The 21,335-nt window shown below is 34.7% G+C and overlaps 2 protein-coding genes across 4 annotated transcripts; both read left to right on the top strand.

Annotated features, from left to right (window-relative positions):
- The first annotated feature begins 936 nt into the window (after positions 1-936).
- Positions 937-5,932, top strand: LOC145618002 (uncharacterized). Of its 3 annotated transcripts, none has more exons than XM_081672794.1 (5): positions 937-1,600; positions 1,957-2,715; positions 3,976-4,206; positions 4,645-4,850; positions 5,186-5,932. In XM_081672794.1, the coding sequence occupies exons 2-5, from the start codon at positions 2,292-2,294 to the stop codon at positions 5,426-5,428; spliced, it is 1,104 nt and encodes a 367-aa protein (XP_081528920.1). In that variant the 5' UTR covers positions 937-1,600; positions 1,957-2,291; the 3' UTR covers positions 5,429-5,932. The 3 variants fall into 3 exon arrangements, with proteins under 3 accessions (XP_081528920.1, XP_081528914.1, XP_081528906.1); XM_081672788.1 differs by having other exon boundaries at positions 939-1,424; positions 3,976-4,380; positions 5,186-5,924; XM_081672780.1 differs by having other exon boundaries at positions 939-1,600; positions 3,976-4,380; positions 5,186-5,924.
- Positions 5,933-8,257: 2,325 nt separating this feature from the next.
- LOC145617991 (pumilio homolog 6, chloroplastic-like) lies at positions 8,258-13,216 on the top strand. Its single transcript, XM_081672772.1, has 9 exons — positions 8,258-8,881; positions 9,118-10,328; positions 10,419-10,560; positions 10,663-10,770; positions 11,178-11,390; positions 11,466-11,576; positions 11,695-11,889; positions 12,182-12,347; positions 12,689-13,216. The coding sequence occupies exons 1-9, from the start codon at positions 8,291-8,293 to the stop codon at positions 12,754-12,756; spliced, it is 2,805 nt and encodes a 934-aa protein (XP_081528898.1). The 5' UTR covers positions 8,258-8,290; the 3' UTR covers positions 12,757-13,216.
- Positions 13,217-21,335: the final 8,119 nt, after the last annotated feature.

The following is a 21,335-nucleotide window of genomic DNA, read 5'->3' as shown; positions in this document are numbered from 1 at the left end:
TTTTCCATATATGCACAGCTTTGTCGATCTACATGCATACCTTTAATCAAGCCTTGATAACATATAGAGTATGAGTACTCATTAATACATAGAACAATCATTAAGAGACAAAGAGAGTAAGAGAGTATATGGAATAAAACAATTGTTAGATTTGAATCGGTTTCTCAATCCGGGTTAACTTTTTACAACACATATGCTACAACTCTACAAGCCTTCAAAAAGGGTGTGGGACTACAAAAATCAATATGCTAGCAAAAGAGGGGGATGACATAAAAAGCACTATAAACTCATTAGTCATAACCAGAGTACCACTTCATGCAATCTTTAAATTGTGCTTCATTAGTCAGTCATATTATATAATTGGGTAATGTTATACATAGCCCTTAGCGTTATACTTAAGCATTAAATTTACTCTTGAAAAATGTATAAAGTTAGGAATTCATGACAAAAACACGCGCAAATAGGTGTAATTAGTGTATTTTTGTCATGATTTTCTAAATTTTTAACAATTTTCAAGAGTAAATTAAATGCTTATATGTAGCCCTAAGGGCTATGTATAGCATTTTCCTATATAATTATAAAACAAAAGATTTAGAATAAGGATTTGACTACTTTGACCATGATAAATTTATCCCATAAAAATTAATTTTGGGATCTAGGTTTTGGGCCCCACACCCCACACAACCTTAGATCAGAAATTCAGAGCATAAAATGGGATCCAAAGTATCCAACCAACTTATTTATTTATTTTTTTAAAAATTAAAAAAAGGTTTTTTTTTTTTTTTTTTTTTTTTTATAAAAAAAATCAGCATAAAATTTCACTATATTCCAAATCCATGCATGTTGCATCATACCCAATAAAAAACAACAAGGCTAAAAATGTAATTTCACATGCTATTTACTCGAAAAACCTCTGCTTTCGCGGCCTTTCTGTTTTAGAGGGTTTTCTCTGACAATATTCCTTTGCACACTTCATTTTAGAGAGAGAAAGTGTAATGAGGAGAGAGAAAGACATTGGCATTCATTATTATTTGATTGTTGTTACTTGTTAGTCCTAGGGTTCCTCAATAAATGTCAAAATAAAATCTACACTTTCTTCTAAAATTCAAAGTTTTTAAGTTCCCAAAACTTCAAACTAATTCATAAATTTAACTAATTATTCAATTTTTAACAGAAAAAAAAAAAAACAACAAGAAAGAAACATATTTAGTGGAGTACCAAAAAGAAAAAAAGGTTTTTTTTTTCTTGTACTTGTGCTGCTACTATTACATTTCACGAGAAAATTGAGAAATAAATATAAAAAGTGAAAATAAAATAATACAAGTAAAAAAAAGTTAAATAATATAAAAATGGGAGATGGGTTTTTAATGCTTGTATCTAATTTACTCACCAAGCTCTCATTTACTCACTCACTCACACATTTGGTACTTTCTCAACTCTTTTCTCTCTGTTTTTCTGCCTTTCTTTTAAATCACATGGTTTGAGCATTCTGGGTTTCTTTGATTTTGGTTTATTTTCTTTTTGGGTAAGTTTTTTTTTCTGTAAATCATGAAGAATGGGGTTTTGGTTACAATTTGTGGGTTGATCTTCTGATTTTTATGTAAGTTTTTTGCTGTTCAACTGTTTTTTTTCCCCTTGATTTGCTCTTCATTTTCATAATGCTATGTGTTTTTGAACTTTATTTTGGGTGTATGAATGCTACTGTGTGGCCGTAGGACAATGATGTAGACGGGATTTGGTTTCAGGGTCTAGGGTACTTTAAAGATAGGATCTTTATAGTCATTTTGAATAAGTTTTTTTTGGTACTTTGCTAGCATTTTTGAAGTTAGTTTTCTTGTTAGATATTTCTGTGAGAATTTGGAGTATCCCATTTTTATGCTGTTACATTTCCATTTTAATCCTTTTAATTTATCTTTGATAGATCTTTGATAATTTCTTGTTTTGTATTTTTTGCAGGGAATGCGGCTTGATTCAGTGATACATCTTTGCTGTTTTAGTCTGCCAAGCAAGTGAGTTCTGACTGTGAGTAGTGATAGAGTAGAGTTTATCTGCAATTGGTAGTTAATTAGTATATTGGTGCTTGTTACTGCAAGAAACCTGGCTTTGTGCATTGTGATTTTTGACTAATTAATTGGGAGAATCTAGTTAAGGGTTTTGAGGAAAGTTGGATTGGATTGTTGTTGTATCTTTCTACATTGAGATTTTTCACCTTTTGGTTGGGAGAATCTAGTTTGTGACTTTGTGGTATCCGTTTTGAGGAAAGTAATTGGATTGTTGTTGTATCTTTGGTGATGGATTTCTTTAAAGTAAGGAAGTTTAGGAAAGCTCGTAAACCAAATCCGCATGAGGAGTTAGAGGAGAAGCCGATTCCTCATCCGGAGGAACCAAACAATGAGAATGGCAATCTTAATGGTAAATCAGTTGCTGTAGATGCTCCTGCTGATGTGGATGATGATGATGATGATTTCATCACGAATGAGGTGAAGAGGAGATTGAAAGAATTGAGGAGAAACAGTTTTATGGTACTGATACCGGAAGAGGAAGGTGCTGAAGGAGAGGAGGACGGTGAGGAAGGTGAGACAAGCTCGAGTGAGGGAAGAGATGTGGGATCTCAAGTTGAACATTTGTACTGTGATTTAGAATCTATATACGAAAAGTATTGTGAGCGGATGCTATTCTTTGATCGGATGAGTTCTCAGCAACTCAATGTGGCTGGTAAGTGGTGTTCGTTGTGAATGATTACTTTTTGGATGAATTTATGCTTTTGGGTTCACAAAGGTTTTAATTATCCTTTACTTTGCAAGGGTTTCACATAAGGCTAATAGATTTTATTTGCTCTTGTTTTTCGGTGTTTATATGTTGTCTTATATCATGCTTGTTGAAAGGACATATTACCTGCCAAGAATTTTTCAGAAAATGTCTTTCTGTTGTAATATGTTGTTGAGAGCCGGTCAGTTATTGATCTTAGTCTGCAATTTAGGATCAGTAAAGAGATTTTTAAGCTTCATTTGACTTGAATATCAATGCCTTGAGGGCTCATCGTTTCATTTTGCTGTGTATTTATCTTGATATGTGCCTCTGTCATTTACCTTGTTATTATGTCAAGTTTTTGAGTGTGTTGGCTGCTGTGAAGATTCAAATTTGATTGATGCTTAAAAGATAACATGATATGCCTTCATATTTAGCTAAATTGTGCCTTTTACTTTTACTCCAGTTGAGAGAAGTTATGTTGTTTTTGTCCCACTAACAATTTGAGGTTCTATCACGGGATCGCCAACTAGCCACTAGCCAGCAATAATGCAGCTCTGAAGCTAGCAAACAATTTGGTGCCAACATTTATTTTACATGACTTGCACTTTTTGTTGAGAACATTTGAATTGTAGATATCAAAATGATTTAATTTAGGAGTTAAACATCTAGGATGTTATTATCATCCCTACCATAACTAGAAAGGAAATGCTTTTTTTTCTTTTTATAGAATAGACTTTTAGTTGAGCATGTGCTACCAGCTTTTGCGTTTCTTTGTGATCATTAATGCTTAAGTTAACTTTTTTTTTTCTTAGCTGTTCACATTTTACGTCCTTACATGTTTAGTAATTAGTATGAATCGAAGAGGAAAGTAAATCCCTTTTGTACCTATTTAAGTTGATTGTGAAGGAAGTGAATTCCTTTACCATCATAGTCTTGCTATCAAGTCTGTGGCTAAATGATCCTCTATGTAGTTGTCTTGAGCACAGTACCATACTACCATATACTCGTAATATATAACAAGTTGCTTAATCTTACAATCTTATTAATATGATTATGGCTCAAAATGATATTGTTGCTAATCTTATTGGAAATGCCTATCCTGCTTAGCCTTAGTGTTTGAATGAATTTTATTACTTCATATGTTTAAAAACCCTTGGCAACACCCATCTGTTTTTATTTTATATCCAAAGATTGAACTTAAATCGTGTTACTCTTGTGATGCAGGCCCCATGAGTCCTTCAACGCCATCTCCAAGAGCTGCATCTAGAAAGCTTGTATCTTCTTTTAGATGCCTCTCACTGAAAAAGATGGAAGAGCCTGATAGTGACACTGAGCAGCTGCAGCAACCAGATTATAGTCCTTTCCAGGACCTCGAAACAGCTTATGTAGCTCATATTTGCTTAACATGGGAAGCCCTTCATAGCCAGTACACACAGCTGAGCCAGAAGATATCATGTCAGCCTGAGAATCCTACTTGTTATAACCACTGCGCACAGCAATATCAGCAGTTTGAGGTGTTGTTACAGAGATTTATTGAAAATGAGCCTTTTGAGCAAGGTTCAAGAGTAGAAAAATATGCTCGAAGCCGAAAATCTTTGTCCAAATTACTACAGGTTCCGAAGGTGCAAGGTGAGATCCCATATAGGAGAGCCTCTGATATGCTTCTTCCATCTAAAATTAGTTGTCACATTATTCCTACTACTTATAAGTCATAATTGAGAACGTGACATGATTTTACAAAAAGATCCTTTTTATCATAGTTGGGTCAGTTAAGTAGTGGCATGGACTATTTGTTCTAGACAGAAGTACTAGTTATAGCTGGATATATCATTACTTGCATTTATACTCGTCAAAATGGAGTATGATTAGATTTTGTCTTACTGAATGGTTCAGGTACCTATCAGAATGTGGTCGAAGATGAGGAATCAGATTACAGGATTCTAGCCCCTGACCTTCTTAAGTTAATTCAGACATCAATCTTGACTTTCTACACATTCTTGAAGTTGGATAAGAAAAAGGCCGGTGGGGTTCGTAATTTGTTTGGAAGCCAGAATCAAATGGCTAAACCTCTTCAGCAAGTTCAGTCAGTTTCAGAAAAGGTATTGATCCTTGCTTCAGCTTCAATCTTTTTCTCAGCTTGCATGGAAGGCATACGTTGGTCTTAAGCTGAAATTTTGCAGTAATCGCTGAAAAATTTGATTCCCTATTTTGTTATAAAATCAATATGCATTTCATACTGTACAGTGTATATCAGAGAAAGCACTATGGTCCATATTAATACTCAATTTAATCATGGCCTTAGTTCATATCGAGTTTGCCTCAAAAAATAAACTATCTAGACGGTAACTGTTTTTTGGCGATGGCAATGTCAAAAACATGTGAAAGGGTGAAAATAAGTCTTAACCTATCCATCATCATTGGTACTTGATTGCAGAAAGGGTTAAAACTGAAGGAATTGCGCAAGAAGAAGAGCTTCAAAAAGAAGGCATGGCCATCAACAAACGAAGAAGTAATTCTGCTCTTAAGTCTCATTGATGCCAAAGTTGTGTCAAGGGTACTAAGAATGGCTATGATCACAAAAGATCAACTGCTTTGGTGTGAAGACAAGATGAGAAAACTCGATCTGACAGAAGGGAAGCTCCACAGGGACCCCTCTCCCATCCTGTTTCCTTGTTGAACGCCTGCATTACAAAAGACTCCATTCTTCAGCATTATGTTCTAACCCCCTTTCATCCAACTCTTCGTATATAGCCTTTTCAAGTTTCCTTCCTTCGAGGCACAAATGCGGTGGAGATTTTGTCGTATGCTGCACTTAGTTAGTAGTCCCTCCTATGTTCTACCGTCATTGTGATGCTGATTAATACTGGGGTGTATGTGAGTTTAATGGCTTAAAAACATTGGCTTCTGACTTATCAAATGTTTGAAAAGCCGTTAGTTTATGCTACCCTTGACTAATTATGTAGCTGGGCATGAATATTTGGTGATCTGCTACTAGTAATTTTTAAATCAATGGTTATGATCTCTTCACTCCTGAAAGTATTGACAGGTTCTTCAGTTGCATTTTGGAGGAATTAGAGGTCTCAAGTCTTTGTATATGTTTTAATTTTTTAATTTCAAATTGATTTTAAGTAAATAGGAATAGATTATTTTGATATCATAGCATGGTTCAAGACTTCAAGCTAACCAAAGGTTATTTTTTGAAGCATCCTGTCATTTCTATACATGACAATTCAAGATGAAATTACATGAAATCTATTTTCATGGAAGTCTGAAATTTTGAATTTCAAGTTACAATGGAGTATCCGCTTGACTAGAATTTAACTGATCTAATTAATTACGAATTGACTCGATAATTAATGTGTCATAATCATAGCTATAACATCATATCCCTCCGTCCCTTTTTTTGCACCATGGACTTAATTTTTTGGGTCAAATGGTGTAAAAATAAGGGTCGAAGGGAGTATTCAACTTTTGATGATGTCCTCTAATATTACTTGGCTTGACTTGACCAGATTTGAACGTGAAATGAAGGACTTTTACTTGAATATGACTTGATTGAAATCCATTCCAAACAACTCGATTGTCACTTTTACGTATCACTATAAATATTTGTCCAAATTTAAAACTTTTATATACCCGCTATTTTCTTTTGTATTTACAATTTTCTTTAAAACAGTGTGTTGAGAAACAGAGAGACTAAAGGAGTACTCCGTAATAGAAAAGTCAAACTCGACTCGAGTAAAAGAGCCAGGGATGAAAGGATACAAAATACGGAGTACTAGTTTAATTCAAGTCAGTAGTCACAAGTCACAACCAAGGCCCAAGAGGTCTAAAAAAAAATGTACACAGCATGGACTTAGTCGGGTCAGTTCAACATGAGGGAGCTTTGCAGTATGTTGACATTTTGAAACCTTTCATTTTCTTTGTTTTTTTCAATGTTAATGGCAACAATCCTATTTCGTGACGTGTGAGAATTCATGAATAATTAAGTACTAATGCTACTATTTCAATATTATAAGTTACTCCATATTATATTTATATTTCTTGCTTCTTTAAATTAATTTTTAATTTATGTTCTTGCACCAACCAGCAAATTTATTCATTATTCTATAGTTTGGATATTATTTGATCAAAAGGGTTCATTCATTTCCTTGTTCTTCTCCTTCTTCTATTTCAAATTCTGATCATAATTTTCCAGAAAGTTGGGATTTTGACTGCTCTTTTTAAAGGGATTTTACTTTCTGCTCTTTTTGGTGGGAAGGTAAGTTTTTTTGTCAACCTTTTTTTTTGGGTTTACTTTAACTTTACTTTTTGGGGTTGACAATGATCGTTTGCTAATTATTGTCATTTCTCATAATTATGCAATTTCATGAATTATTATTTTTTTTTTTGGAAATTTCTCAGCCAATAGTACGATAAACTTGCTTAATTTTGTTTTGTTTTTTTGGAAAAGGCTTAATTTTGCTTGTATATGAAAGTTTTTTTTTTTGGATATAAATCTGTATTATTTACTTATTGTTGGCCATTTGTATTACTAGTCTTTTGTTTATTTACTGATGTTGGAATCTTATTGGTGTATGTGTATGGTGAGCTTTGTAAATACTTATGATGCTGGAATTGTAAAATGATTGTTACATTTTAGCTATCTTAGCGGGTAAAGTCTTGGGGGGCCGGGGTGGGGGTGGGGGTGGGGGTGGGGGCGGGTTTATTTCTTTAGACTTAGGTTTGAAATTCAACAATGTATATAATTAGGTGCACTTCGGAGCATGATATAATCCTTCATGGAATTAAGGGCTTAACATTTTATATCCCCTGTAGAACTGTAGATAGAAGATATCTCAAGAAGGTATTTGGCTATTTGGGAGCATGCCTTATAATTGGGGGGTGCATTGTATACTTTATTACTTAAAATTATAATGTCAAAGGTGGTGTGTAATTTTGAAGCAATGACAAGTAAGGCAATTATTTTAGAATGGGAGAAAGTAAAGTTTTAATCCAAAAGCTTGAGAGAGGAGAGGGATGACAAAATTAAGAACCTTGATTTACAATAAAGCAAATGAAATGTTACTGTCAGTGTGTTTTAATCAATTGGGACATCTATTTTGAGATGGAGGGTGTTGTTCTTGGAAACTGATTGACCTCTTCATGTCGGGTGCTCGGGTTTCTACAACACATCTGTATACTTGATACAAGTATTTTGTTCCATTTCATGTATAATTTGAAAAGAATCTGCTTGTAATTAGTCCTCGTTTTCTGAATTCGCACCAGTCAACAATCATTCTGTTTTCTTAAGCTGTACATTTGTCTTCTTCAGTTGCCATATTGTTTTGCTCTTGAATGTTAGGCTACTGACTACCACATTCTGTATGTCATCCATAGGCTACTAATCATTCTTAGAATATGGGGTTGATGTATATCTAACAAGCTGTATGTTAACTATTTGTGATTAACAGACCGTGTGCTATAAAGGGTTACCGGCTGCAGCGTTGAAACTAAAGTCTCTGAGGGTTGAAGAAGCTGACCTTTAACTCTAGGAAGGATGACAACTGAGAGTCCAATCAGGATGTTAGACAGTGATGAGTCCAAAAAGTGGCTACCTGCTACTGGTTCTGGATTGTTTTCTTCACCTTTCAGTAATGTTGCAGGTCATGAAGGTGTAGGCAAAGTTTTACAAGAAACTATTGTTCGCAAAGAACAAACTCGCTTGATGCCTAGTAGAAGTGGTAGTGCTCCACCTACTATTGAGGGTTCAATTGTTGGCTTTCAGGCTTTTATGGATCAACAAAATTCGAGTTTGACCAGCTCTAGCAACGAGTTTTTGGACTGTGAGCCTGAAGAACAAATGCGAACTGATCCTGCATATATTCAATATTACTATGCTAATGTTAACTTAAACCCGAGGCTACCTCCTCCTCTAATATCACGAGAGAATCGTCGTCTGGTGCAACATATGGAAAGTTTTGTTGGTAAAAAAGTTTCTGCAAGGGAAGGTTTTCTGGCAACTCACAAGGAGGAGCCTGAGGAAGCAAATTCACCACGCGAAATATCTGGTGATCAGGGGAATTTTGAGGATGGTACAAAGATGACATCAGAAGTTGGCCGTAATGGAAGCAGTGGTGATCTAAAGGAGGTTTGTAACTTGTAACTTGGCCATACTTAAGTATCTGATTGAAGTCACTGTTTATAATTTTGCATATATGAACGCATCAGTTAGGATCATTGTGTGGAATATCTATTTCTTGTAAATAGGTTTTGAGGAGCTTCTGTATTTCTGATACAGAGTATTACCTAGTAGCTTTAGTGTCAAATTTCATATAGTACTCATGGTTTTTCTCTTTTCTTGTGGTTTAGGGGGACTTTGTTCAGGCTCCGTCTTCTGCATCTAGTACAACTATTAAAGAAGGAAGTGATCATGACAATGTCAGAGTTTCAAACACTGACGATGAGCATAGTACCAAGAGTTCTTCTATCAATCCCTCTGTATCAACTGTTTCTTACTGCAGAACTGCTGATTTAGAGGATAATGTGTCTATCCAAAGTAATATTGGGTCTGAAGTTTCTGTAGTAGAGTCAAGAATGAAATTGTTGGATGTTTCAGGCGAAATAATGAGAGAGGAAGATCAAAAAAGACTTGACTATCTCCGCTTGCTTGATGAGAATAAGCTTCATCCTCATCCTTCACAAGGCGCACCATACCAGATACCTGGATTCCAAGCTTACGCTGTTCCCCGAGGAATGTATGCTGCTCATCAGAAGCCACTACCATTGCATCAGGCATTCATGCATAACACAGGACTGGTACCACCATTATATGCATCAACAGCTGCCCATATGAATTCAGGAAACCTTTTTTACCCAAGTGTACCACAACCAGGATTCCCTAGTCCACCACTTGCTCTGAGTGGATTAAGTGCTAACACTACTTTACCTCCTCATTTTGGCAGTTATGTTCAGGGCAATGCATTTCCAATGCCAATTGATACATATGGGAAGCCTGGCTTCTTTAAGCAATCAGTGGAGGCTTTACTTGGCGAAATGAACCCATATGCTGGTCAAGTGCTACGGCCTTCTTTTGGTGGTCCTGCTCAAGGACAAAGCTTTCAACAACTCTATGAGAATGCTCATAAAAGTGCTGTTCAGAGTCAGATTGATGCACTTGCATCACAAAGAGACACTGTTGCAAGTGCATCTTCAATAGGTGGCAGGGGACTAAATCATCCTGCAATAAACATACCGAGCTTATTTCCTCTAATAACTGGGACTCAGCTTAGATTCAACTCTTATGGATATCCTCCAAGCTTAGGAGAACCACAATTTCAAGTGCCTCCTACATTACCAGGATCTTCTGTACCTAGGATTATTCAACACGGGCTAGGAAATGATGTGAGTGTTTCACAACAGTCATCAAAAAGTACAGCTGCATATCCTGGATGGAAAAGACAAGGTGGACCTGAGAGTTCTGATAGAAACAGTATTGATAATAATGCTAAACGGCCTTCTTTTCTTGAATTGCTTAAATCCAACAGCTCTAGGATTCTTGAATTGTCTGAAATTTCTGGCCAGATTGTCGAGTTTAGGTAGGCTTTTAGAACATCTTTTCATATGCTTCCTTGTTTTTGGCACAATTAGGTCTGCATTTAATTGACATGGCTGGATATACCCTGCAGCACTGATCAACATGGTAGTCGTTTTATTCAACAAAAGCTAGAAAGCTGTGGCAATGATGAGAAGGAATCTGTCTTTAAAGAAGTTCTTCCACAAGTTTCTAAATTAATGACCGATGTATTTGGAAATTATGTTGTTCAAAAGGTGAACTTTTAACACCTCTATGTCTTCAAATAAGTCTTTGCATGTTTAATAGATTGTGGTTGGATTTCTTAAACTTCTGAATTGTGTTTCATTTGAATACAGTTTTTCGAGCATGGAACTGTTGAGCAGAGGAGAAAGCTTGGCCAGCAACTTACTGGACAGGTTTTGACCTTAAGTTTGCAAATGTATGGCTGTCGTGTGATCCAAAAGGTAAATTAATCAATTTTTTTATAAATTTTTTTATTGTGTGCTCATCTATATGAAGTTTTAAGTTCAGAGAATGATTATAATTTCTGTTTTCTACAAATGTAGAAGGAAGTTAAAACTTTGTTCTTCTATATTGTCTCTACCATGAGTGAAAGTGTCATTTGTTATACAAGGAGTTCTAGAGCCTTTCTAATCTTATATGCATGTTTCACATGCACCTTTCTTTTCCTTTTCGTTCATAAATGTAAAAGTTAAAAATTAAGAAGAAGCCGGGCAGAGGATGAAAGTAAATAAATAAAATATAAGACAATGGCCATGCAGGAAATCTTAGTTAAAGGGCATTTTTGTTAACCAATATTATTTTGCTGTTGTCCCTTTAAAACCATTTTCCCCCTGAAATTTTTCTGTAGGCACTGGAAGTAATCGAGCTTGATCAGAAAGTGGAGCTTATGAAGGAGCTTGATGGGCATGTTATGAAATGTGTGCATGACCAAAATGGAAACCATGTGATACAGAAATGTATTGAATCCGTCCCAACTGAGAAAATTAAATTCATCATTTCTTCATTTATTGGTCAAGTTTCAACACTTTCATGTCACCCATATGGTTGTCGTGTCATCCAGGTATCTTTGAACTTCAGCTGTATGGATGTTATGTTGAAATTCCATGTAAGGTATTTATTTTTATTGTTTGTGTAGAGAGTTCTGGAGCATTGCTCAGATGAGCAGATAAGTCAGTGGATGGTTGATGAAGTCCTTAAATCTACTTCGACCCTTGCTCATGACCCCTATGGCAACTATGTTACTCAGGTATTGACCCCTACCACTATTTTAAGTTATTTCCTTATCTGTGTTTGGAGAAGCTTGCAAGCTTCATAGTTTTACTCTTCAAATGCGGCAACTAATGTCACCTGTGACTCCCTTGCAGCATGTTATGGAAATGGGAAAGCCCCATCAAAGAAGCCAAATTATTCATAAGTTAACTGGTCGATTTGTACAGTTGAGTCAGCATAAGTTTGCCTCCAATGTTGTTGAAAAATGCATAAAGTATGGGAACGATTCAGAGAGAGATCTCATAATTGAGGAAATCATTGCACAGTCTGACAACAATGAAGCACTGTTGGTATGTTTGCAAGATATCTGTTCATAAATCTGAAAGTTTATACTTGATGCAGAAAATTGGTCTGAGATTTATGCTCCTTGTGTGCCAAATTTATCTTGGTAATATGTAATACACAAAATTTGTAAATATTGTGCTTTTGATGTGATTATAGAGTCCAAGTGCTTTGTTAAGTGCTTGAGTAATTTCTTGTGGATTACAGTAATCTGAATTAATCAAGGTTTCTTTGGATGTTTTATTATGGCAATATTGCCTTCCTTTGGTTCCTCATTATTTTTTGAACTGTTTTATTCAGATGATGATGAAAGACCAATTTGCAAATTATGTGGTTCAGAAGATTTTCGAGATTGGCTCTGAGAAGCAAAAGGAGACATTGCAAAATTGTATACGATTACATCTTCCCGTTTTGAAAAAAGTCCCCTATGCAAAGCACATTGTATCTCGCTACGATCAATTAACAGGTGGAGTCTTTCTGTCTCTAGTACTCTATTGCTTGAGACTTCATTCTTTTTACCTGAAAACACTAATTTGTGCATGTTGCATCTCATGATCTATTTGAACTTAACTTTTCAGATTTTTTACAAAATATATCTATTATTCTGTAATCATGTATGCTTTGCATTTTCTGAGCACATGCATTTGCCTAACAATAAAAAGACTGAAGAGGACTAGATATTCTTTCTTCCACAAGTGCTTCTCTTCTTCCAATAATTATACTGTCATGTCACAGTATATTTACTATATAATCATTTTCAATTCTATCAATCCTGCATATCGTTAGCCTTGATCTTTTGAATTGCAGAGGGCTCAGAACAGGAGAAAAAACAGTGTACAAAGATGGCTGACAGCATTGCGAGCACCTCTGAATGAGCTATCCACTTCGCATTTGCTAAATTAACTAAGATGGCAGGATTTGATATTTCCCATGATTTTTACATAATGCATTGGTTGATATTCTAATCAATTTCAATTACTGATGTTTGATAAATGTGCAGCGTTTCTTCTATTCTTGTAAATCCGATCCTCTTTTGCTGATGTCTTATTTGACCCCATCAACTTGTAATTGTGTAGTTGTATATCTATTCCAACTTGTGTTTATTTTTCAAACTTCCTATTGTCATATTATGATTCTTGCCAACTACAGTCTGTATGCGCTATATATCAAACTTGTACTCTCTATTTCTTTATATTGTTCTACTTTAATATTTTTTTTATTATTTTTTTGACAAGTATAAAAGAAAATTTCATACATGTGTGGAATCTTGTTTAATTAATTAATTCGTCTTGATATGAACTTGTTAAGAATGTTCCTATAATATGTATTTAAAGATATGTATGCTTGATTGTTTGTATTGAAAACCATACAAAATTTTTAAGAACAAGTTGATGAAATGCAGGGAATATTATACTTGCAAATTAATTTTTTATTTTTTACTCTTATTTGTTCGCCTTTATTCTGTTAATTGGTCCCTTAGACCTTCGTAGTCAAGTTTGAAGTAATAAAAAGAAAAGGTCGAGTTGCTTCCCTGAAGGGCTTCTTGGATGCCAGCAATCAGCTGTTAGTGTTGACTTCAGGCTTCATATTGGTCAATTTGAGCAATATACTGACCTTGAGAAGTGAGGTGGTGATGATAATGCTCTTATTGATGCCGAACTGTACCAGCTACTAGTCACTTGGGCAACAGAGTCATATCGAGTAGGCAAGTTGATGTTCTTGACCTTCGTGTGCAAGGAACAAGAATACTGTCCTCCACATCGCTTCTAGCTCTGGGAAGTTAGAGTTGGTTAATGACGTTCTTATACAACTTAGCACTGAGTGCTGGTAAAATGAACACTGCTGTTGATGCCCTGAGAAGCTGGTTACAGCAGGAACCTGCAACAGGCGATGATGTTCCTGTTCATCACGTATTAGAGCAACGGAACACTGTCCTTTGCATTGCCTTGTGAATAATAAGGGGTTTTGTCCCTTGTACTTGACCATCAAAAAGGAGCTTGCAGACCTTGTCCAACACATGCTACAGAGGTTGCATCCATTCAAAGAAGATGCATCTGGATATTTTAAAAAATGCCAGTCATACTACATGCTGCTGTTTCGGTCCAGTGGACAGGTACGCAATACCACATTTTGGGTTATTCCCCCTTCTTCTCCCTCCCTTTTTAGTCGGTATTACAACTTACAAGTAGCATGTATCAAGTATATTGTTGGTTAAAGTCATTTTTTACAAACTACAAGAAGCTTATATTGCAATTAATTATTGAAGTGCTGAAGGAGCTGTTCTGGTGTATGGGTATGGAATCTAAATGATGTACAAGTTGTCTTCCTAAATCATTCTTTATCGTGCATTTCTTGTCTATTAATGACTCTTTATCTAAAACAAAATGTTCCACATTTAAGTAAAACAAATTGGTCCCTATAATCATTTTTTAGTCATACTTGTATATAGTGAAATGGTCATGCCTTGTATTCCAGTTGTTTGTTATCCAAAAAATGTTATTCAAATCCCATGCTCCACTAAGACTAAAGAAACATGCAATGGCAATACAATTGATCAACTAGTGTTTAAAATTGAAATATAAAATTATGGCTTATCCCCTTCTAATCACAAGTTCACAACTGGTGAAATAATTGGTGGTGTTGACTTCCGCCATGTTAACAGTATATATAAACTTGGGAAGGTAGGTTTAGTAGGGGTGAAAAAAGAAGTAAGCTAAAAGAAGAGAAAAAGAGCGAGTTTGTCTTTTTAAATATAATGGCATCCACATCTAATAATAATGGAGGTGATTATGCTCTTATTAGCGCTGAATTGTACCGGTGCCTAGTTACCGGTACATTAGAAGAGTTTAACAAAATCACATCACAAATTGACATCCTTCAGCTTCGGTGTGCAAGGGACAGGAGCACTGTCCTTCATGTTGCAGCGAGCTCAGCCGGACAAGTGGATCTGCTTAAAGGAATTCTTAAAAGACGGCCAGAGCTGATGGTCCAGGAGAACTGTCATGGGGATGTTCCCATTCACTCAGCGCTTAAGACTGGCAGACTCAATGCAGTCGAAGCCCTGATTGGCTGGATACAGGAAAACAACATAGCATATCAAATTTTGGGGTGGAACAACAATAAGGAAGGGAACACTACACTACACATTGCTTTGCAATTTAATGAAGGGCAGATAGCAAAGGATTTGGTTGACTTATATCCTCCCGAGTTTTATGTTCTGTTGAACAACAAGGGGATTAGTCCCTTGTACCTGGCCATCAAGAAGGAGCTTTCACATCTTGTTCAGCACATGCTACAAAAGCTGCAGACATTACAAGTCAAAGACGATGCTCTTGCCTTGTTGATGAAAGGCAAGTCGGTATTACATGCTGCTGTTTCTGTCAAAAAGAAAGGTATTATTATTAACTAGTTTTGGTCCGTGCAATGCACGGATTTATTAAGTATGATATACGTCTGTTTCATGGTTAATTACAACACTTCTATATTTGAAATGGATTCACCATTATTTTATAACTAAGTTAAATCTCGTGCCATGCACGGTCATAATTAAACTTTACAACAAAATTTATAAAGAATGGTATATATATATATATTTGTAACAAAATAATAGTCTCTAATTAAAGATATTGATGGTCAAAGTTGTGTCTCAACAAATGTGCAAATCCAACCATGACTTATAAAAAAATGGAGGAGTGAGAGTGAGGTATAGCTCAAGTGGTTAGAGTTTCCCTCCCGATTCCAGGAGATCCTGGGATCGATTCTCACTCCTGCCCTTTGTGGCTTTCTAAACACCAAAAAAAAAAAAAACGGAGGAGTATAATATAATAAAATGATTTTGTTAAGTTGTTCTTATAAACGTTACGTATATTTGTAAGATTTATACAAATTATCCTACCAAAATTATTATTCCTATTTTTAATTAAAAAAAAATTTAAGTCGGAGGAAAAAAAAATTATAATAATATTATGATAATCTTGGATGATGATATATGTCAATACCTTAATTTTAAAATATGTTAATATATGTGTAACTAAAAGATTTATAGTATATAAAATATATGTTGAAAAAATAAATAAATAAAAATAAAATTAATTGAGTATGATTGGATTAAATGTGTTGTCAAAATGGAAATAAGTATTATGGTAGGTTATAAAATGGAAGTTATTAAAATTTGGCAAAAAAAAAAAAAAGAAGAAAAGGCGGGAAATTTTTGTATAACATCGTGACAGGTGTCACTTTAGGTTCGTTTTTAGTATTGGTTAATTGATTTCTCTCCTACTAACCCCATTTTCTCAAATATTTTATTATTTATCTTTCCTACTAATCCTACCTACACTATTTTATTATTATTTTTCTTTTTTACTAACATTTCTTATTTACTTATATTATAAGCCTTTAAGTTTAGTCTATAATTTTCTTAAACTTTAAGCGAATCCTACCATTACGATTAATGCGAAACGGAGGGAGTATAATGGAGTAGTGATAGACCACTACCAGGTATGAGCTCGTTGGGCCCATACCAGGGGCAAAAATGTAATATTGCGTAAAACTTACCCATGTTGTAAAAATGTAGTCTCTCTCCGCTCAATAACAGTATACAAATTAAGAATAACAGTATACAACCCAAGAATAACAGTACACAAACTAATAATAACAGTACAGAAATCAGTAATAACTGAGCATCGACAAACAGGTACCATCGTCAAATTCGACCGAACTCAACGATTTCCAACATAGAGCTCACTGATTTTAATGGCTACCATCGTCAATTGCGACAGAACTCAACGATTTTCGGCATAAAACTCACCGATTTTAATGGCTAGAGCCATAAGTTTGTGTCTCTCGTTTTTTGTTTATGTTTTTTTGGGTGATTTCCGTTGATTTTTAACGGAGGTAGTTGCGAGGTAGTAGCTGTTGGAGTGGGTTTCTTGCTGTAGGAGGTGAAGGTGTTATGGGCGGAGGTTTGGCCGGCAATGGGAACTATCCATGGAGGTGGGTAAAGGATTTAAGGGAGGAAGAAGATGAAGAGGAAATGGAAAAAAAGAAAAAAAAAAAAAAAAAAAATATATATATATATATATATATATATATATATATATATATATATATATATATATATATATATATATATATATATATATATATATATATATATATATTGTGGTATTGGGTAGTATTACCCATACCTGGTAGTGGGTAATACTTACTCAGGATTATGGGGAAATCAGAAAAGGGGGCTTGATAATAAATAAACTAGAAGTGAATAAAGTAATAGATGAAAGTGACACTTGACTTTAATTTAGGAACAAATTATATTCCCTCTTTGTCCCTTTCTTGATTTCATTTCCTTTACCCTGTGCGGTTATTTGAACCAAGAGCCACCTTAGACCCTCTCCAATGGTGAGACTCAAGTGAGTATTTTTAGGAGAGAGAGAGTATTTTTTGCAATGTATACCAATAAGTTGGTATCTAAACTTAACAACTCCAAAAGAAAGTTGCTAAGTTTAGATACTCAACTTTGAGTCTCATTTGACAAAAAGTGTGAGCCCTTATCAATATTCTAATATATTTTGTAATTTTACCTTTTTTTTTTAATTATTTTTTAATCTTACAATAATTTATGGGCTATAAATTGAAAGTGACATTTGTTTATTTTAGAGAGTCTCACCATTGAAAAATTAGACTTAATATGAGTTGCTAAATTTAGAAGTGGGTATGATCTCACCATTGGAGGTAAAAAACAACTTATTTTGTATTTCAATACTCAAAGTTGAGTCTCACCATTGGAGAGGGTCTTACTATCTTTCTTTAGAAATCTTTATTTCCTCATCATTTTCCTTTTTAACTTTGAAAATCGCATTCTTGACAATCAACCTACTAGAGATGTCTATTGGGGGTATTCGGATTGTGTTAGATTCGTGTCAGGTCCGGTCACGCATATACACTACTTTGTACATTATTTACAACTAAAATTATATACCAACAATTGCAGAAATGTTGGAACAACTGCTTGGATTATTTGGATATGATAAGTTGGAACTAATTAATTCGATGGAAGATGAGCGGACAGCCCTATCTTATGCAGCATATATGGGTTATCTTGAGGAAGTTGAAATTTTGTTCAATGGAGTTCCAGATAGCGCATTCACGTGTAACGCAGATGGTTCCTTTCCAATACACCACGCAGTGAAAGGAGGTGCTTTTGGTGTCATCAAATTACTAAAAGAAAGCTTATCTTTGACTAATGCAAAAGGCCAAAATGCTCTTCATTTGGCAGCACAGACTGGCAACTCTAAAATGGTCACTTATATGCTTACAATCCTAGAATATTCTATAGTCAATCAAAAAGATGAAGACGGTAACACTCCCTTGCATTTGGCGGCTCTTGATAAACATCTTGAAGTTGTTGAAATTCTTATCCAAGATGCTCAGGTCGATGTTGGATTATTAAACAAGGACGGGTTTACAGGAATCATCTTGGTTGAGAAACTAATATCTATAGAACAATATAAAGACACAGTTCAGAGAATAAGTTTCTTGTTAGAAAGAGCTAAAAGTGGCCTCAAGTCTTTCCCAATTGATGGCCGTTTGTATCAATATCTGGTTAGTATGGAGTTAAATCAAGTTTCTCAAATAATATCCAAGAAATTTCAGCTAAAGGACCTTGTCAACCTAGAAAATGGAAATAATGTTCTTCACATTGCAGCCTGTATGAATAATCCCATGCTGATTGTTAATCTCCTTGTTGGCCAAAACTGTACTAACCTCATGTATCAGGCTAATAAGGAAGGTGATCTTCCCATTCATTTAGCTGTCAAGGCTTGCAGGTTGCAGTCCCTTGAAGCTCTTTTTCAATGGTCGGACATCCCTGCAGATCATTTATGTGAAAGGCCAAACATGGATGGAAACACAGCACTGCATGTTGCACTTCTACATAATCAACGAGAAATTGCCAAATTCCTGTTTGCGAAGTGTCCACAGGCAGCATATTGCTCAAACAAGGACAATATTAGTCCCTTGTTTCTGGCTATCAACAACTATGGTGAGTGCGCTTTGGTCCATGATATGATCCAAGGACTTGAAGGAAATGATCAACATCAAAACACCTTGAAACACACAAAATCTGTCATTCACCTAGCAATTTATACGAGGAGGATAGGTAAGTATTTGAGCCTTACTATCATTTTGCACACAAATTTTCATATTGTTAAGGACTACAAATTCATTATAGCAATTCTAAGGGTCTGTTCTCATACGTTGAAATTCAGTTCAGCTCAGCTCAGTTCAGTTCAGCTCCTAATTTCCTTCTCTTATAAAATATTCATTTCAATTCAGTTCAGTTCAGCTCAGTTCAGCTGAGTTCAGTCAATGAAAACAGGCCCTAAGTTCGGCCAATTGACCATATTGGTATAAAAGTTAACACCCTTATGACAGATTGGTATAAAAGTTATTGTCGGCGACATATTGGTATAAAAATTAACATGTGGCGACATATTGGTATATAAGTCAACAAATTGCGACATTTACCCCTATTTTCTTGTCGGGGGATATGCGTATGATACACGCGCTTAATTTTAGTGCTAATAACTTTTATTTGACATTTTGTTTTTTGTACTTTTCTCTACTTTTTATATTAATTTAAAAAAATTATGAAGTAAAATAAAAAAATAAAAAAATAAAAAAACAAAAAAGTTGAAAGCCCAAAAGTGATGAGAAAGAAGCTAGGGGAAAACGAATAGGAAAGCTTGAGCAAAGGGATATAAGCTTGAATGTATTGAGGGCGTTGGTTATTGAAGGATCACAAGGGTAGATTCTTCTTTTTTTTTTTTAAAAAAAAAAAAAAAACACTCATATATATATTTTTTTCTTATTATATTGTTGATTTACAAAGTTGTGGGTATAATTAAATAAATGAAGTAATAATGAAAGTTAGCGTCTACTAGTAATTGGTTTTGAAATTAAATAACTAATACTGAGATTTTGTTTATTGTTTATTGTTTATTAGTTCTTTGGGGTTTTATCGTTTGATTGATTTATCAAAGTTATTGTATTGGAAGGGAAGAGGGAAAAATTATTATTTGGTGCTGAATAAGTATATTATGATAATAAATAAGATTGCAAAAATAATTAAAACAAAATTTTGAAGTATACAACATGCTATTTCATCCGAAGAAAAAATTGGGGTAAATGTCACAATTTGTTAATTTATATACCAATATGTCGCCACATGTTAATTTTTATACCAATATGTCGCCGACAATAACTTATATACCAATATGTCATAAGGGTGTTAACTTATATACTAATATGGTCAATTGGCCCTCTAAGTTCCATAGGTATGTTGTTTCATACTCTAGTCTGTATAGTTGGTGGCTTGGTGCATGTTAATTTCAGTATAATATATAGTGATAACATGAAAATGCAACTAACAAGAGATGAATTAGGACAGTGACCAACAATCAAAATTATAATTAGAGAGAAGGATTGAGGGAAGACAATTTTTTGTAATCTACTACTACACATCTACTTTTTAATTTTTTATTTTTTGTCTCATTTGTTTTTTCCACAATATTCAGCACATTGACACATCTCTTAGCATCAATTGACCGGTCAAATCAGTTAAAAAAGGTTAAAGACAACTTTGGGGAAAATCTAAAGTTGGGACCCCCATAAGTTGGAACCTTTTAAATAAAACGGGTCAAACAAAATATGGAGTATATATACTTCGTGAGTTTATAATTTATGAATTGAATTTATTAACAACTTGAGAAAGAATGTCTTAAACTTGAAATGAATTTTAGCTATTATTTTCTTTATAATTATGAATTACTCAATTATTCATATAATTTATTTACCTTTTAAATAATGCAGCTATCTTGAACCGTTTAGTTGCACAAGCACCAATACTTGTGGATTCAATAAGCACAGAAGGGCAGAACCCCCTTTCTTATGCAGCTCAAATGGGTTATGTTGAGGAGGTTAAGTTATTACTTGAAAAATTTTCGTACCTCAAATTTCAGCGTGATCAGAATGAGGATGGATTTTTTCCGATTCACCACGCAGCAAAGGAGAACGAAGTAGAGATTATCAAACTGCTCCAGGATCCCAAAATTGCCAATACATGTTGGTTGAGTTTCAAGAGTCAAAACATTCTCCATGTCGCTGCAAGCAAAGGTCAATGGAATGTCGTAAATTATTTGCTGTCATTGAAAGAATTTAAGGATGTACTGAATACTGGTGATGATGATGGTAACACTCCACTTCATTTGGCTGTAAAAGGCTTACACTGTGCAATTGTGAAACGTTTGGTGTATGAAAAATCACATATTGACTGCAACTCAAAGAACTACGAGTTGTTGACTGCTAGAGACATGTTTGAACTGAATCTGCCATATCCGTTTGCTAACGAACCTGTGAAACGACAGCAGGTACGTGCTTACCTCAACATAAATAC

The sequence above is a fragment of the Chenopodium album genome, chromosome 3, assembly GCF_948465745.1.
Source record: "Chenopodium album chromosome 3, dcCheAlbu1.1, whole genome shotgun sequence".
NCBI lineage: Eukaryota > Viridiplantae > Streptophyta > Magnoliopsida > Caryophyllales > Amaranthaceae > Chenopodium > Chenopodium album.
The sequence above is the reverse complement of the archived record's forward strand: the minus strand, read 5'-3'. Positions and strand labels throughout refer to the sequence as shown.

Coding starts and splice junctions, on each gene's coding strand:
- LOC145617991 (XM_081672772.1), top strand. CDS start 8,291: ATGACAACTGAGAGTCCAATCAGGATGTTAGACAGTGATGAGTCCAAA. Junction 10,329..10,418: donor GGCCAGATTGTCGAGTTTAG/GTAGGCTTTTAG, acceptor TATACCCTGCAG/CACTGATCAACATGGTAGTC. Junction 10,771..11,177: donor GCTGTCGTGTGATCCAAAAG/GTAAATTAATCA, acceptor ATTTTTCTGTAG/GCACTGGAAGTAATCGAGCT.
- LOC145618002 (XM_081672788.1), top strand. CDS start 2,292: ATGGATTTCTTTAAAGTAAGGAAGTTTAGGAAAGCTCGTAAACCAAAT. Junction 2,716..3,975: donor TCAGCAACTCAATGTGGCTG/GTAAGTGGTGTT, acceptor CTTGTGATGCAG/GCCCCATGAGTCCTTCAACG. Junction 4,851..5,185: donor TTCAGTCAGTTTCAGAAAAG/GTATTGATCCTT, acceptor ACTTGATTGCAG/AAAGGGTTAAAACTGAAGGA.